Raw genomic sequence first — 17075 nt, 5'->3', positions numbered from 1 at the left:
GGCAAGTCACAAGTTTCCCTACTGCCAGAATACCAAGAGCCCATTTAAATAAAAAGTGACTTCAAAATAATGTCCTTTACCTAGAACTGTGAAATCACTTACACGGACACTTGCCCTCGTATCAATGATACGTAGCAGCTGCCCTTTCCATTGTCTTCAAATCAAGAATGAATTGCTTCTAGGTGGCTTCAACTAGCTGAGAAAATTGCTCTTCTCACAAAATGAAGGAACACTCTATTTGAGGGGAAAAAAAACTGATCAGAGTTTCACTGCCCCTCTAGTGACAAAGTACTGAGCACAGTGAGACTGAGAAGATTCCATCTGAAAAAATTAGTTGAGACATTTCTCTAGAAAGTAGCAGAGCCTGGTTCAAATGCAATGTAATCAATTAATTTTACAGAGTTCAACAGCTCCAAACTGACAAAGAGATGCAACACCAGCTAACACCCTACTAATCTGGATGTAAACTTGGAATATGAAATAACAAAGTTCAAGGCCTCATCACCTGCCAAACTGAAAGAAAAGAAAATTAAGCACTGTCCATTTACTATTCAAGCTGCTGAGCTATTCTGGGGCTGGGAGCTCCAGAAATTTAAATCAGATGTTCCACCTGAACAAGACATGTTCCAAATCTCTGAATTCAATATACATCTTAAACTGTTAGACACAGATCTCTCCTGATCCTGTCACCCCAAAGGTCATGGAATTGACATCTATATACTCTGCCACAAGTGTTAGGAGAAAGAGGAGAAAGCACAGATTTATCCGACCATATTAAAACACCAATGTGCCTGTGAAGTAATCCCAGATCCATAACTAGACAAATAGTCAAGAAAATGATAAGCAGCAAATAAGCTATTGCTGTAACAATCCACTCCTGCTTGGGCCACATGCAAAGCAGAATCACACCCTACAGGGATGAACAGAAGGCATTCTCTGTCTGTAGGTCACATTCCTGGAAGACATCCTGGCAAGCACTCTCCCTACAGGCAAGATCCAAGGTACAGAGAAGAAAGGGAACATGATGGGCCCAAATGGCAGTGCTGTGAGGCACTGTTAGAGATGGTAGTTTGTGTGATATTTCATCAAGGAAGAGATATGAATCAAAAGCTCAATTTTCCAACCTAAACTTCTGCCACACAAAAAAATCGACTACCCCAAAGAAATTTTGGAGGCATTCAAAAATGCAAATGATGCAACAGGTGTCATACCATATAATTGGAAGGCTTAAAGGGCAAAATTAACTTGGGGTCACCTACCACCACTGCCCTTCTACTAGCACCTAGAAATAAGCTACAGGCTGGAACCCTGACCAAATAGAGCACATTTTCTAAAAGTTTGCTTTTCAACAGTATCTCCAGAAGTGCTCTTTCCACAGTTTTATTCAAGGCGTCTAATTCATACTTCTTTTATATGGAATGCAACCTAGAAGATTTAATTTAAATTATTTATAGCCTATCAAAAGATGACAAGTGACATGCAATATTTTTGTAGATATTTTCTCCAAGTTTGGTGGTGTAAACTTGTGTTTTCTATAGAATAATGAAAGAATGCATTATGATGATGAATGCAGGATTGATTTCATGATATCATCCAGACAAGATAAGGTCACCTTTCTCTAAAACCTCCCTCTTCTCTTTATCAGCTGTAAGTGGGAAAAAGCTGGGAAGTGGTCTTTGGCATGCAGTGAATCAGCAATTAGCAGAGGGGCTGCTTTGAGACAAGTGCTGTCTGCAAGCTTGTGTGACTAGACGCGGTGACTGACAGTCTCATGCAGTATTTCCACGGGAAAAGGAGGAATAGAGAGCACAAGACAATACCTCGGCAGTATTTCCAGCTATGAGCATGGTAACTATTTTGTGTGCCTTGTCATAACATATGATTTTGAACCTAAAAAAAGCATTTCAGATTGCCAAAAAAAACCCACCTACACACAGAGCTAGCACCTGGATTTGGTATGTAAAGGTTATACCAGGATTAGACTAAGGAAATTTTTATTTAGCAAATTGAATGACATCATTGCTTAATTCACTTGTGGAAAGCTTAATTAACTGAAACACTTAAGCACAAAACAATGTTTTGGAGTACCATTTGCTGAACCAATGCTATGAAATCACTATCCACTTCTATTCAGAAAAGTTAGGGCTTTTTCTTTTTAACTGTATGTGCGTATAGTATTGTAATAAGTTTTTAATATAGATACTTTTATCACTAAAAGATTCATCCCTTTACTAGCAGCTGTTGGTTATGTTTTTCTTGATGATTCATCAAACATCATTTCTGTAACACATGTGGGGGGCTACAGCATTTTATGGGGCACAGTGTGTGTTCATAGCTCTCCACATGGAAGAACAGTCTAAATACACATCCCCACTTTCTCGCTCAAGACCATACCTTGTCAACCATGAGGAAGTTTTCTATTTTTTCTCCATCATTACAAGCAACATCTCCAACTTCTCTAACAGCTTCAGGTAAAAGCCTCTTCACTTCCTGGGCTATTATTCCTGTTCAGGAGGTCACAAAAACTAATGTCAGGAAATATACTGGCATATCTGATGACCATTCTAAAAACTACGGGCAAAGCAAAAATTATCTAGAATTTTTCTGTGGTAGGAAAATCCAGGATTTCAAGGGTTTTTTTCCATTCCAAAAAAAAAAACAAAAAACAAACAAACAAAAAAAAAACCCTAGAAACTTTTAGAATTCTCATTTTTCTGCAGAAAGAACAAAATAGTTTGTAAGCACAGACTTCATTCTCATTAAACTTCTTGAAAATAAACTCCCCATCTTTAAAAATTGAAACAGAAGTTGTAAAAGTACAAGCAATACCTAATTTTTGCATTTTTATACCACAAGAGATACACTGCAGTAACCTAAAAAATGAGGATGAAATAGCAAGATGTTAAAAGACACTATGGCACAATAAATATCAGAAGATGTTAATGAAAAATGGGAACAGAGCTGACTTTATACCTGTTTCATGGGTATCTTTTATTCCCATAACAGATGCAAATTCAGGCTTGTAGTCATATTCCACCAGTCTCATTTGTGTTATTCTTCTCAACTGCTCATTTGTGTCGACCTATTTGGAAAAGTACCAAGATTTACATGTTGAAAGATTAAGCGTGGTATCTAGGACACCACTGGGAGAGCATCTAGCCTGACACAGTCATTTGGCCAATCATCACATAGAAAAATGCAGCCAATCTTCCTTTTCCCCACTATTTGTACGGCCAGTTACCCTCCTGTTTGACAACCCCCAGCTTCCACAGAGAGCCTTGTCCAGTCTGTAGGTGATGCTTCTCAGAGCACAATGGTACCTCTGCTTTCTTTAAGGCAGCTTTTCAGCACAGCCAGGATACAGGGGCTGCTTCGCGCGTGGGAGCACCGCAGGGGCCTCACCTCCCGGATGTTCTGCTTCGCCCGGCTGTCAGAGGGGTGCATGACTCTGCCCATAACCTTGGCGTTTCCGCACACAACCAGCGCTTCGTCTGGGGCATCTGTGTTAATTCCCACGCGACCATGGTAGGCTATTGCCTCTGGAACCTGGCCTCGCTGCCACAGCACATCGCTGTCAGTCTCAAACTGCCCTGGGTTAGATGCCTGGAAGGAAATTTTTTGTTTAAAGATACAGTATAGCATAGATGCAGTATTGTGTGTTCTATTAGAACTTCAGGGAAAATGAATAGCCAAATCTTAAATATTGAAATTGTATTCAAGAACTTTTTAACACTCTAACAGAAAAAAAACAGAGTGGAGTTATTTCTAAAGGTTTCTGCTTACACTGCACTGGCCTCGTGCTTTTTTCCCTTGAATTCTAATTTATTAGCACCTTAAGCTAAATTGACAATGCCCAAAGCTTTCCAAATTTTAACTTTACACAACATAACCATTCTTTATCTACCACTAAATTTTAGCTGAGACTGGAAATCAAAAAAGAGAAACAAGGCAGAGATTAAACACATGTGATTCATAAAATCCTCTGAAATGTTTTAAATTAACTCATATTGAAAATCTCCTGTCAAGGAAACAGAGTCTTTTAAAGAACACCAATAAAACAACAGAATGCATATAACAAGAAAAGACATTTTTATTTCAATAGCCCATTTTGGGTTGTTTGTTGTTTTGGGTTTTTTTTTTAAATTTGAATTCAGGCCAAAACACAATCATGATAAAAAGAAGCAAGGCTTTCACAAGGCTTTGCCAGCTACAAGGCCTGGCACTGTGTACTCACCACTGTTTGTCACAATTAGAGCATGATCTGATAAGCCTGACAAGCACCACTCAGCTGGCAGCTTTGTTGTGTTGGAGTGTATAAAGGGCCAGAAGATGAGCTTTCTCTCACAGTGCATTTGCATGGCTTTGCCACTTTAAGGTAGCCAGTGGCTGACTTGCTTTACCCTCCCACTGAAAGCCTGTTAGACAGCTAGAAAATATCTTTATTTTCCTTCTATCTTTCTTCTTGATATTTTCACCACTTCAGACCAGAGCCTCTTGATCTTTCTGCCTGTCTGCCTTCTTTTTCCTCTGCCTGAAATAGTGGCCAGTTTTGAAAAATCTCATTCCATGAATTCCTGTTCAAAAACTCTCTCACATGCTTTGAAGGAGCCCTCTTCATCGAAATTTCAAAAGAATCTAATATTAAAAATAGTGGGGAAATGTAAATTTCCAAATCTTACATAAAAAATATGTATCTTGTGAATAACAAGTATGAGACAATTGTGAAAATTCAACAGCTTCCCCAAAATATTACTTACATGATATCTGTGACAGGTATCAGATATCCGTCAGATCCAGAAAGAGAAATTCAGATTAAAACAGGATTGTGGAAATTAATTGACAAATAAAGGAAAATAACTATATATGCAGGAATGATACAAGCACATTGCTTCAGCATTCTGAAGCAAAAATCCACAGCAGCAGCCAGGATGATAAAACTTCTCAGCTGTGCAGAAAACTGCTGAACTCCACATGTTGCTTTCTAGTCTTTTCACATCTCCACCCAGAAAGGAGCTCCAGGCCATAATGCCCCCTGAAAACCTAACTATAACTACAGAAAGAGGGTTTATGGTACAAGAGGATGCTCAGATGAAAAAGGAGCCAGGACTGAAACCATCTGAAAGCCCCCATCTTCCTTTGGAAACCCCTGAGCAACACCCCACATGCTGGAGATTTGCCCTTTTGCTCTCTCTGAAACCAAAATGCTAAACCAGACCATAGTTGTAAGCCTAGGCAGATGATGGGCTGCCAAAAAGGATGCAAGCAATGGCCTGCACAAAACAATGTGAGGACTAAAAGCTTCTGACAGCCCTTGACTTTCTTTAGAAGCCTCTTCACAACTCCACTTAATACACAGGAGCTTTTGGTGTCGCTTGACTGCAAGCTAATACACTAAGCCTATTCCTCTCCATAAGCCAAGGGCTAGAAAGAGTCCATGCAAACAAGAAGCAGCTCTTCAGCTGACCCACATGAAAAAGTTCAGTGGACTGCAATCTTCCAGAGGCCCTCTCTTTGCAGCCCCACCACATGGCACCGTACGTATTTCCCATCTTTCTAAGCTCTAAACATAACATTCATCCTAGAAATAACTATACCTCCAGACTATGCCCAGTTCAAACATTAACCAGTACCTACTGATCACAAGAAAAAGGAGCCAGGACTGAAAGCTTTTAGCAACCCCCACCTTCCCTTGGCAGTCCCCTTGCAATCCCACTCATTCTGGGACTCTGTTTCCTCCCTCTCCCGGCCCCAGTTCTCCATAGCTCTTGTTACACTACAGATCTGGGCTTTTTCTCTTTTCTGAGTCTAACTGTAGGTCAAAGCTCAGTACTAAAAGAAAAACATTCTGTGAACCAGGCAACTGAAAAGTAACAGTTAAGAGGAAAAGAGATTATCTTCCTTTTGTTAATTTAAAACCTAGATTACTACCATCAAATTGAGAGGTGGGACACTCTGGAAGAACACTGGAAAAGCAAAGCTATAGGTCTTAAACTTCCTAGAGCTGCTTGATCTTCTTCTGTACTTTTTTTCCTTCTCATCCTCGTTGAAAACTGAAGACTCTAGCTAATGAAAGCTTTTACAAAATTCCTGGCAAGTGAAGTAAATTGTTTCACTGCAAATGAAAAAAAATTCTGGAAAAATCAATATATTTTGTATACTGGAACTCATAACAAGCTTTCTTTTAAAATCCTTCTATAGCCCTACTTATAACATTTTTAATTTCTGATAATTAGAAAATAACATACTCATACAATGCAACTGTAGGTTTTTTCCTCAATCTTTTGACTCAGTGTTAATTTTTATCCCCAAGAATCATGACCCCACAATCTCTTGTAAATATCAAAACCGTAAATATTTTTATATTAAAATAATACAAATTTATACCTACCCTCACAATGATCTTTTCAGAGACATTTGCAGATAGTAAGTAGAACTGGTCCTGAGAGACAGCATACAGTCCAACTACCAGCATGAAGTATCTAATTTGAAATTGATTTAATCAAGACAAAAATTGAATTCTTTCTCATTGAAAAAAAGTTTTAAATACAGCTGTTATTATTGATACATAAAAAGACAATGTTTTTTAAATTTATTTCTTACAATATAAAAGAAAAAGTATTTCCTTCACTCTTAAGAAATATGCTCTTACAAGCCCCACAATCACTGAAAATTAGCAAAGAATACAATAATTTTCAGAAATTCAAGTAATTTCAAGAAGCTTCAAAGATTAAAACCTTTCCTGCCTCTGAAGAAAATGGTCATAATTTGGGGTTTTTTGCTTCCTGATTTTGTCAGCCATTATTCTGCCTATGATTTCTTGAAACTATCTCTAACCATGAGGATGAAGTTTGGAGTATTTTATTATCATATCATTCTGTGACTGCAGAGAAAGAGGCTTTTAAGAACACACCCAGTGTTACAGATCTATCACAGAATTTGAAAAATACCAAAGATTTGACAGCAAAGAGTTTTCACAGACATTGACTCCATTCTAAAGACCTTCTCTTTTCTTCTTCTAACACACAGGCCAACTAGCAATAGCAATACCTCTGATCAGGATTAGGTTTCCCCTTTTTTCTCATATTATTTGCTGTCGTTTCACTGAAATGCAGCCGTCCTAGTGTTACTTTAGTTATCTGGTCCCCTGGCAGATCAACTCTAAAACAGAAGAAAAAACAAGATCAGGGAAGTAAATATTTGGAGATGTGTCTGCTCAAACCAGGTGTCCACAAACTCATTAAAACAGTTCTGAGAAAAACTGAAAAATCAATAAAGCAGAGGAACCACAGTAAAAATGCAGTAACCCTGGTTTCTAAAAATATATTTAAAACAGTGACTACACCAAGGAGATAAACGTGATAAACCACCAGTAGTAAGAGACTGTTCTTAGTAATAAGAGACTTATGTTTCTTGGTCTGTATGCAGCCTTGAATATAATAAAACTGTATGTGTTCCATATGATGCCGATTTTCTGCTTGACAGGATTAATAACTACTTGCTTATTATTGGGCCTGAATTTCCACAGTAAAATGGATAGGTCTTACTGCTTGTCCTTCTTTTCATCTGCACCTAATTTACATGTCTGGAAGTACACAGTAGATACCTATGTCTCAAATACATAGTAGGAGTCCTCCAACAAGTGATAAATAATACAAATGAAGAGTCCATATAGATAAAATTACAGTTCACCAAACAGTCATACATAAAATAATTTACATACACACAGAATCTATTTGTTAGTACACAAAAAGAGGAAAAATGTCATGAGAGAGACAATTTTGTGAAAATCAAGCTCTTCTTCCAATCTCAAAGTTCAGTTTAAGTAATAATATAGTGCAGCATTTATCCCAGGACTGTCCTGTCTAACTTGACGCTGTCTTCCTTCTTTGTATTATGAAATTAATTATTTATAGAAAACAGAGCAGCTCCAACATAGGAAACAGGCCAGAAGAATAAACATAGATTCTGCCAGTGAGTTAAATGCTCAAGAATGGCAGAGCTCCAGAAAGATGCTGCATGAGTGTTTCTAGCAGAGGCACTCCCCCTTAAAAAGACTGTAAATGTATCTCATGTTCATATAGGACAGGAACATTCTGACATTTTTTAAGATTGGAAATGCATCTGTCATACAGCTCTAAGTGTAAAATAGTGTTTCTAGCTGAATATAAATATTTTGTATAGCCATATTTAACATATCTGTAAAACTGATGAAAATTTCTCTTAATGAAGTGTGACCAGGTATATATTACTACTGTGATTCTATGTGTGCAACCACAATGAAATCTGGATAAAAATCAGAAAACTGGCATAGAGCTACTTTAAGATTTCAAGAAACAACTACTTCATATTTCAAACCAACCATACATATTGAAACAAAATGGAATAATTTTCTCAAAAATCTTACTTAACAGGATGAAAAGTTTTTTTGCTTCGATCTGATTGAGACTGTTCAATAGCAACTATTTCATTTGGAGCTTCCACCTATAAAACAAAAATAATGTTCAAAAATGACAAGAATATAAAATTTTCAAACACATAAAAATTGAAATAGACATTAATAGGCAAATTGTGCCTAAAACAGTGAAAATGCATTCATATCTAATAGAACGACATAGAAATTAATAGAGGAACTGACTGCTGATCAATTGATAATTGACATCTAATCTGAAGGCCCAAGTCTTTCTGCAGATGTAATTTGAAAAAAAGAAAAAAAAGGGAAAGTAAGTGCATTAATTTACAAAAATAAAAATGCTTTTTGAATCCAGGCGGTTATTAGTTCATTCCATGCCCAAGCTTAAGTGTAGCTATTCAAGAACAGATCCTACATAAGGTAGTTACATGTTCTTGGTCAAAAAATTACTAAGAAAAGAGTTCACTTCCATTATTTATCTCATTACATGGATAATTAAAAGTAATAATCTCAAAGAGGAGATACACTTGCCTTAATTCCATAAGCTTTCAAGTAAAACTTTTCTATTAGTTTCCTCCCCTGCTGAGTTTTGACATATTTTGGATGTCCAGTGATTCTAATATGAACCGTGATTTGGAAATGATTCTTCTTTTGGCACACAAAGGCATCATCTGCTGTTGAAAAATTAAATCCTTTATCTGTGACAATGTGATATCCTACAGCAGGTCTACAAAAACAAGGAGAAGGTATGGCAACTTTAAGTACTGACATATTTAAGTGACATCTTGACCTCCTTTTTTATAAAGTGTTCCAAAAATTCATCTGATTTTTAGTAACAAATCTGGAGTAAAATACATCATTACAATCACCAGTTCTACCAGTATTTTCTTAGACTGTCAAAGGTGTAAAAATTAAAACACATATAAAATGTCCTCTAATTCTAGTCTGAAAACAAAATGTTTGGAAACCGAAGGTGGAGAGGCTTACATTATACTCCCTTAAAAATCTGATATAAAGGAACTCTGTGCACTTAAGAGCGCAAACTAACCTTTTAGTGTATTCAATCATTCTTTATAACAGCACTACAAACCACAATCTGCAGTTAGTGCTGCAGACAACAATGAGCAAATGAGCCAGCAAGACTCCCCACTTTGTTCACAAGTTCCCACAGCAAGTGCTTCTGCAGAAGCTACAGGGATTCCAGTGAGGCTTTGCTTAAGTTAAAAAAAAAGCTATAGGTACCAGCCCTTCAGCCTGACTTTAAATTGCCCATCCTATTCTGGCTATTTTATTTCTTCAAAGGGCAAATTGTCACCCAAAGAGCAAGAGTATTCTGTCTCTATGATTCACAGTAAACAAGGAAAGGTATCAAAAGGTCTTTCTACTAGAGACAGTGAACTCACCGTCCCAACAATGTTTCCAGTCCTCTGATTTAAGTGATGGATAATTCTGAAATAACTACATGGCAAGGTTCTCTTATATAGACATTGGCTTTTCTTGTTAATGAAAGTTTGATAATGATAATCTTGTATGATACTACTGAGAATCTCTCATTAGCACAATTACTGAAGATGTATTTTTCATTACTTTTCCATTATTATTTGGAAAAATCAAAATGTACAGACTTCATAGAAAATATACAGACCTTATTATTGTTTTATAAATTATGAACAGAAGTCCCCTTTCAAACAACTATTGATTACCTGGGACAGGGAATAAAGAGAAAACTATTTTGTAACTACTTCAAAACTTTAAAATTATAATGAAGATTCTACCATCTCCTCATACCACAATTATTAAAGAAATAGAACTTTCTCATTTTTTTTCCTACAGTGGGTATTTTTTATGTATATAGGAAGTGAATATATTTCATAGTAGGAAAATAAGTCATTTTTTGTATTTAGGTGTATTTAGGTCATTAGCTGATATTTTTAATGCAATTTCAGACTTTTTTCCTACACACAGGCAAGAAGCTTGAGAAGCAAAATTACAAATGTCCACATCTCCAAGTTCCAGTATTTGGAATGATGGCTCCCAAAGAGCAATTTCATATTATAACTTTCTAAGTATGTACTTTATAGTAAATAAGAGCAAACATATATTTTGTTCTTAGTCCACAAAGAATGATGAGTCATACCAAGCAGTACAGCAAAATTTGGAAGAACTTTTAGGTTGTAATAGATATCCCTGTCACACAAGCATCCCTACTAGAAATATGCTTCACATTCCTCTTTCTAATCAGAATTTAAGTCTTCAGACATATTTGGGACAGAGCACCACCAATATCAGACAAGAGCCAAGAATGCACCAAAGCAGACACAGTGAAGGGCAGAATTAACCGTAAACTTTTCTAATTAATCTACCTCAGCTAACAGTATTTTTGCTGTGAAAATGAAATAACTAAGATGTTCAAGTACTGTATGAATAAAATGGAAAATAATAATTACCCTGAGAAATACCCCTCAAAAGGGTGCAGCAATTTGAAGGCATGGAATTAATCCATCTACACTAAGCAATGAGAAGCATGTGAGTGTTTGAGGCCAATAGAATACAGGATCCCTACGCAGAAAATCTGTGCAATGTGCTGTAATTACAGTGTGTCTTGGAAAACAGCACTGCCGTTGACCTCATTTAAAAGTAATACTGACTTCCTCTGCAAATAACACCTCAATCCCCTCCTACAGTAATGGCAACAGAGCATGTATTGGGATACTTTATTGCTTTGTTCACAAATAAACGTGTCTAGAACCTTAATTTTAGTTGTATGGGAAGCAACAAGTAACTGGGTAGTGGCAGGAGAGCAATCTCCCACCATCAGCACACAGCCCTCATGTAGTCATTGACTGAAAGTGCAACCAGGACATGGAAGCCTTCATTTAGAGGGAATACTCATATCACAGATTCAACCAGAGCCTTCTGGGTCCATCCAGCTCCCAGAGGAGTGTAAAGGTCTGCTCTCTTGTCATGTCAATCAATACCTGAAGAGAAGGGTTGTGTGGGGCATAGTAAGATGTGTAATGCCCCTATCCCCTGTGCAAACAGAGAACATCAGTGTCCAGCAATGACACAGATATGCACCCAGATTCCATGACACTTTTTGGCAGGTTGGGCGAGAGGAGCATTAAAATTTACTGTGCTAAGTAAGCCCCATGTAGACAGTGACAAATTTTTTGCACCAATCCTGAAGAACTAACCAGATGCTTTAGAAAAGGGTTAATTTGTTAAAAGGGATCATATCCTAAATATTAGAATGCAGAAAATCAGGGATGTAAAGTGAATTTGGAATGACCTTTTCCAGATCATGTGCCAAAAAAAAATTATTTACAGTTTGTTTAACACAGGAAAAATCTAAATATTTGACTAAACAGTTACATGTCACCCACATATCTATAACTAAGACTTTAATAAGTCTTAATAAGTCTTTAACAAGTCTATCTATAATTAAGACATTAAGACTTAAGTTGTATGAGCCCAGAAGTAATACTGGTAACTTCTAATGTTTTCCTTTAATGTTTTAGACCACTAGGGGGAAAGGTGCCATATGCTTAGTAATTACTTGCCCCAATGCATTTGACAAAAAACAAAAGTTACCAGGTGTCTTAACTCACTTTTCTTTTGCCCCTAAATCCATGAAGGGAAATCAGAAAACCTGGCATCAATTTCAACCAGTGTTTCTTATCTGATACACCTGCAAGTTCATATTTCATCATACCTGTTATACTTCCTTCTCTAAGAAACAGGGATGCCAAATGTATCATTTATTCCTACAAAACTACAACAACAGATAAAAAAGGGAAAAAACAGAAGAAACCATTTTTTTTTCAAGTGCAAACATCATTGCTTACAATTTTTCGTAATTAGAGTCAAATAAGCTGTTCCACTGAGAAGTTTGATATGGCTGCCATGTAAGAGCTTGACAGCATTTTTCCAAAGCTGCATTCTGTCCATCACTGTCATATTCTTGCACTTCAGCAGCACAATCCTTTACAGTTGCTGTAGAGAGATAGTGATAATGCAGTTATTTCTTTTGGGACTTGCAAAAAATCCTGCATAGCCATTTTTACAAATATATTTACATAAATGCACATACATATAAATCACAAATGCATTGTGTATATATTTAAATGTGATTAGCCTTTGCAGTTATTCCACAAGATTGTGTTATATTATCTTGTTCTAGAAAATAAAATTTTCAGCTTTCCTGATTTGCAGAACAAATGTTTGATTGACATGACAAGTAGCACTTTCTATTTTTTATTCTCTCCAAAAGGATGAATAGTTTCCTTTGGTGGGGGGGAAGTGAAGGAAAGCTAAGAATTCTACTGTACCTTTGCAACACTACAAAAAGTAATTAAGCAAAATAATTGTATTTGTTTCCCATTCCCTCTACCACAAGTTTGAATTGAAGAATATACTACAGGAGGCACAGTTTTCCAATAGCAAGCACATTCACCATTACATATGGTCGATCTCCTTACAGCTTTCTGCCTATACATTAGAGAATCCTTTGACAGACAGGGTCAACCCCAATTCTCTGAGATATTACACATTTTATGAAGACAGAGGAAAGTGTGATAAGAGAGATAGATAAATACAGTGCAGTAAAGAGAGGAGAAAAACTGAAATTGTGCATGTAACGAAGATCCACCCACAGCCAGTGACAGCACAGTAAAACAGAGCCTTCAGAATAATTTCAGGCCCAAGCTTCATTTGCAAGTCCCCATTTCTGACATACAGCAAAGATAGATAGATAGATAGATAGATAGATAGATAGATAGATAGATAGATAGATAAACACCACAGTAAAGAAATTCATGCCTCACTTCTAAATTATCCCCATGACATTTTCACCTACGTCTCTTTTTCCAATACACGTGTAAGTGAGATGCTATTAAGAATGACACCCAATGAAAGCTTGTTTCAAAGCTATATCTTTCAGTATTAAAAGCAGCAAGGGCAATTTCAGATATAGAAGTGGCTGCTTGCGCTCTCTTTTCAGCAGTGGCTGACTTAGAGGACTAGCCACAATCAAGAAACACTGATTAAACAAAAAATATCAAAGAAAAAGCAACTTACTAAATCCAGTGCTACCATTAAACAACTTCTAAAAGATTGATTCGATGCTGACAAATAACTTACTCTGAAGAAATAACAAGCAGCTCAGATTTTTCACTAACAGACATCAGTAAAATTGCTCAGGTAATCAGTCATTACAAACTGTTCATTCAGAGAGAGCCTTACACTTCACAGAAGCTGATTCATTTCTGTAGATGCCTGATAAGGTTTTTTGTATAAATTTGTATGAGCTTATTATTTTTATCTTGATAAAACAATATGGGGAAGGAGCAGGAAAAAACATACAGCTTTTACCAAGCTTGCTTATGCATACACTTTGTAGAAAGAAAATATGGAGTGGAGGAGATAATAGGAAATGGTAATTTCTTTACTCATCCACCCCATTAATTCCCTGTTCAGCTGACCCAAAATTGTGTCTTTGCCCAGTCAAGTTAGGGCCAAGCAAAGTAAGTAAAATATATTATCATCTCTGTAGCGGAGGTTCACATATGGAAAAGCACAGAATATTCTATCAATAAAAGCCTCAGGAAACATGAACCTCTAATGCTCTTTCCTATTTTCCAAATAGAAATAAATCCTGCTTTTCCAAAAAGGTAAATTCCTCCATACTGGGTAGTGGAGTACAGACCACTAATACTATATACCATTTCTGAGCCAGCAGGAGCTGGGCTCCTCAAGTATTCACTTGTCTATGGCATAAAACACTAAATTTCCTCTTCACACATTTGCTCACCTTGTCTGGAATCCTGAGACTGCGCTGAAGAATCAATCCCATCTCCTAGTAATTGGGAGAGCTTCCTTTTTTTGCTTGATGCTGCATAAATACTTTCATAAAAATACATGTTGCATTAATCCTTTATAGATTTAAACATAGATATTACAGAATAATAACAAAAGAACACCCCGGTACCTCTTATCTCATTTTAACTACACTGTCATCCAAATTCTGATTTGCTGAGGGAGGAGACTGTTGGGGGGTTTTTAAAACTGAGTTATCCAATTTTTTCCTTTCAAAACACCTTATTTTTTTTTTTTATTTCACACCAATAAAGAAGATTATTCCATTTAAAAATGTATACAATGGCAGGGGTTTATTTTCCTGACATTTGCATTAAAATCACAGCTTTTATCTTGAATAATTTTCCTTTTTACCAGTTAATATTAAAATACCAGAGCATTTTAAATAATTGAGCATCCAGAACACATTGATGGGTTAATATGGCAGAGAGTATATGATTACTGCTTCACTTGCTTACATAGATATGACAATTCCTTTTCTCTAATGTCCTTTGCAAGAACATTTACAAGATCATGCACAAATTTCTACAACAGGTATTGCAAAACTCCTCAATATTTTTATAATCCAGTTATGAAAACCCTGTTGATTTCTCAGTAGCCTTCTATTGTTTTAAAAACTGAAATGCATTTCTACTTCAAATCTAAACCTCAATCAGGGTATTTTAAAGAACTCTCAACCACAAGTGTCTCAAAAATGTCTAAATACTGCCATCCTGTGGAAAATCCTACACCCACAGGGATTTGCAACCAGTTTTAAACCAGTTTTACTGGTTTTGCGTGTCTAACCCTTTGCATAAAAGTTTTATCATTTACCCAGAAATCTGAGATGCATTAGGCTGGAAGTATGAATAATTAAAACCCAAACAGCTGGAGGATGTGGAATGATTCCATGGAGTCCCAGCATTTTCTGTCTTCAGGCAGCAGCCCTGGGAGATGGTGCAAGGATATCCCGTGGCACTGGGGTCAGTGTAAGTCTCCATGAACCCGCAGGGGAACTTGCTGGGTGCCCCGACAGATGGGCATGGGAGTGGGGGCTGCAGCCCACTGGGCCACACAGCATCACACCGTGGGACTGAGAGAAAAAACAGATTAGAACATAAGCACAAGGAAGAGGAGCTGGAGATCTTCAGGCAAGCTTGGGAGGGGCCAAATTCATGTCACCTACTTTGTAGCTGTGGTGGGGAACATGGTTCTGAACCAGAGTCCGGTGGGGAGTCTGGCAACTGGCTTTGCCTAGGGTTGAAAAAGAGATTTTAATTTCTTCTGGAACAAGACACAAAGGACAGCAAGAAGGAATGCTGAAATCAAGTGGAGGGGGACCACCAGGCTACCGACAAGGGTCTTTGGGAAGAATTGCTCACCATGTTTGCTGCCCCTTCTCACAGGACCAGTGTCACCTACCCTTCATCAGACCATCTCCTATGGCCCCCTGCCTCTCTGCCATGAAGGAAAGCCCAATCCCCATCCCTTCTCATCCAAATCCCCCCTTTATAGCCTGCTGACTTCAATCCTCCTTCCCATGAGTGTTTCTTCAGTTACCTCCAGGCATGCCAGTGACTCTCAACATACAGCACTCACGAGGGATTTAAGCCCCACTCTCTAAACTAATGGTTAAAGATCTGCAGTATCTTCATCTCTCTTAAGGAAGAGGAAATCCTATGCATCTTGCTGCCATTCAAAGGAGCTACAGAGGCTTCTTCTGTTACATTAGGAATAGATGGGTGTTTAAGAAATGGATCAATCCCTTCAGGTATTCCTATGAATTGCCAGCTCAAACACTGCTCTGAAGCCTAATCTGAAACACAAATCTTAAGGCACATGTTAGGCTGAAAATGCTGCAGCAGAGGAAGGATGACAGAAATCTAATGAGACACACCTCACCTCAGAGGCTGAAAAAAATAACATTTCTTAAATAGACACCCTCATATATATAAAAGACATGTTCACACACAGAGAGAAAATATTTTCAAGCATCAATAGAAAATTTTGACTCTATTGCTTCTACTGCAGATTTTGTATTTCTGAGTTTGGATAGCATTAAAGAGAGCAGTTTCATTTTTCGTTACTGGCTACTACTTTTGACGTGTGCTTATGCATTTCTTAATGGCATTGCTACTAGTCTTCTAACATGTTATGTCCAAAACCCTGCATTTTGGGTTAGCTTCAACCACACGGCTCCTCTTTAAAAATAAATTTTAAAATTCCACATTATAATAATCTTTAATTTCTTTCAGTACAGATTCTCTGATGCTTTTAAATGCCATGACTACACTCTAAACCTTGTTTTCAACTTTGAATACTTAGTATATATTTAATTTTTCTTTTTCTTGTGGGATACTTGATCTATATATACTGAATTCCAATTGTGCTTTGTAAAATTTTAAAAGATCCATACATAAAAGTCTAAAACTTCCCTTCTGCACATTCAGTTCATATTCTGGCTTCAGATGTTGCCTTGGGTACTTGATTTCTGCTTTAATGTAGATTATTTCAGTAAAATAGAGAGACAGACACTTTCTAGGAGAAAGTATTTATGAAGTAAAGAGGTAGTAGGGATATATCTCCAAGTTAGAACTTTACAGAGACTGATACTGTGCTTTTTGAAGAAGAAGAAAATAATCTGTAGTTTAAATAATTCTACATTACAATCATAGTTAATCAATTAAATGCCCACTTAGTAAAGGACATGGCAGCCCTTTTTCTCCTTTTGATAATGTGGAAGATATTACTGTGGGAAAAGACAAGGAAATCACATGATGCTCCACATGTAATGTATGAGAAGAATAAATGT

The 17075-nt window shown here is 37.0% G+C and overlaps 1 protein-coding gene across 1 annotated transcript in view; it reads right to left on the bottom strand.

The window, feature by feature from the left end:
• MYRFL (myelin regulatory factor like) overlaps positions 1 to 17075 on the bottom strand; it is a 45084-nt gene that overhangs the window by 17598 nt on the left and 10411 nt on the right. The window contains exons 2-12 of the mRNA XM_085569406.1: positions 15450 to 15517; positions 15098 to 15356; positions 14220 to 14311; positions 12256 to 12403; positions 8942 to 9137; positions 8405 to 8481; positions 7048 to 7158; positions 6389 to 6479; positions 3403 to 3603; positions 2974 to 3082; positions 2395 to 2504 (exon numbers count right to left, since the gene is read on the bottom strand). Coding sequence (XP_085425532.1) covers positions 2395 to 2504; positions 2974 to 3082; positions 3403 to 3603; positions 6389 to 6479; positions 7048 to 7158; positions 8405 to 8481; positions 8942 to 9137; positions 12256 to 12403; positions 14220 to 14311; positions 15098 to 15356; positions 15450 to 15517 — 1462 coding nt within the window. The remainder of the gene's footprint in view (positions 1 to 2394; positions 2505 to 2973; positions 3083 to 3402; positions 3604 to 6388; positions 6480 to 7047; positions 7159 to 8404; positions 8482 to 8941; positions 9138 to 12255; positions 12404 to 14219; positions 14312 to 15097; positions 15357 to 15449; positions 15518 to 17075) is intronic.

The sequence above is a fragment of the Lonchura striata genome, chromosome 1A (genome assembly GCF_050655825.1).
Source record: "Lonchura striata isolate lonStrDom1 chromosome 1A, ASM5065582v1, whole genome shotgun sequence".
Classification (NCBI taxonomy): domain Eukaryota; kingdom Metazoa; phylum Chordata; class Aves; order Passeriformes; family Estrildidae; genus Lonchura; species Lonchura striata.
This window is presented reverse-complemented; position numbering and strand designations above follow the sequence as displayed.